Source organism: Gastrolobium bilobum, unplaced genomic scaffold (genome assembly GCF_033153095.1).
Source record: "Gastrolobium bilobum isolate Gb01-03AN ecotype WA unplaced genomic scaffold, APGP_CSIRO_Gbil_v1 utg32295, whole genome shotgun sequence".
Taxonomy (NCBI): domain Eukaryota; kingdom Viridiplantae; phylum Streptophyta; class Magnoliopsida; order Fabales; family Fabaceae; genus Gastrolobium; species Gastrolobium bilobum.
In genome coordinates, this window is record NW_026896008.1 from 9,490 (window position 1) to 10,561 (window position 1,072).

At 35.7% G+C, this 1,072-nt stretch overlaps 1 protein-coding gene across 1 annotated transcript; it reads right to left on the minus strand.

The window, feature by feature from the left end:
- Positions 1 to 252: 252 nt before the first annotated feature.
- On the minus strand, positions 253 to 864 carry LOC133297270 (protein DMP7-like). Its single transcript, XM_061496384.1, has one exon. It carries the CDS (start codon positions 862 to 864, stop codon positions 253 to 255), a length of 612 nt encoding a protein of 203 aa, XP_061352368.1.
- Between the last annotated feature and the right edge of the window lie 208 nt (positions 865 to 1,072).

Consider the following 1,072-nt stretch of genomic DNA (forward strand, 5'->3'; position numbering starts at 1 on the left):
CTTTTTAGTAACATTTCAGTAAAATATATTTCCCACTACATTTCAATAATAATTATTTTCTGGATTAAAAAGAAAATTCTCCTGTGCCAAATGTCTCTTGTGCTATCAATTTGTCTTGCGATTTACATTGTGCTATCGATTAGTCTAGTAATAAATTAATACCACTCATTGCAAAATGCAAAACTTTTCAAAGCTTAATATTAGAATATACATACAATGCCATTAAAGATAAAGAACTAAGATCGAATAAAACTAATTGCGTGAGAGAGGGAAACCAATCCCATGTCGTTGGCTAGGGAACAAAACAAATAGAACACTACACACCAAGCCAATCCCAATAGGCACTGCTACCAAAAGTTCCTTAGCCTCCTCTGAAGGCTTTGGAACTAAACAACTCACTACACTTTTATCAAAGAGTGCAATGGCACCAAAAACCAATATGGACGTGAAAGCATGGAAGAAATCAATGAACCTTAGTCTATATTTAGCTGCCTCATCAATTGGAAGCCTAACTGATGCATCCAAAATCCAAAGTCCATTTGATGAAGCCATTCCATATCTAACTTTTCCCCTTTCGTCCCTGAAGCTATCAGTGAATGAGAGAAGAAAGCATGAGATGCTGCAAAAGGTTAAGAGTCCTATGGTCATGGCTTTGCTTGTTTGGGTATGGCATTGGCCTTCGTGTGTGAAAACTGGTGATAGAATCTGGAATATGAGGACTGTCCCAGTAGGAAGAAGCTTTGCCAAATGTGCTGTGCCTTTGAAAGCCTTTCTTATGGTCTTTTGTGTTGGTGTTTTGGGTGTTTTTTGTGGTGTAGGTGCGTTTTCCAAAAGGGGTTGTTGAGTTTCCACAGGAACATCCATGAAAAAAAGAAAGAGGAAAAAACAAAAAAAACTCTGTTTTTTATTCTATCTCGTTTTCAGATTTTTTGTTTCAATTTTTTTTCAGTTTGTTCTTGAAGCATGAATATCCTATATAGCATTTAGTATATATATGTATTAATAAGCAAGAAACTGAAAACCATGTATACGCTAAACAGAAAATGTTGGGTTCGGTTTTGTTTTTGTGTTG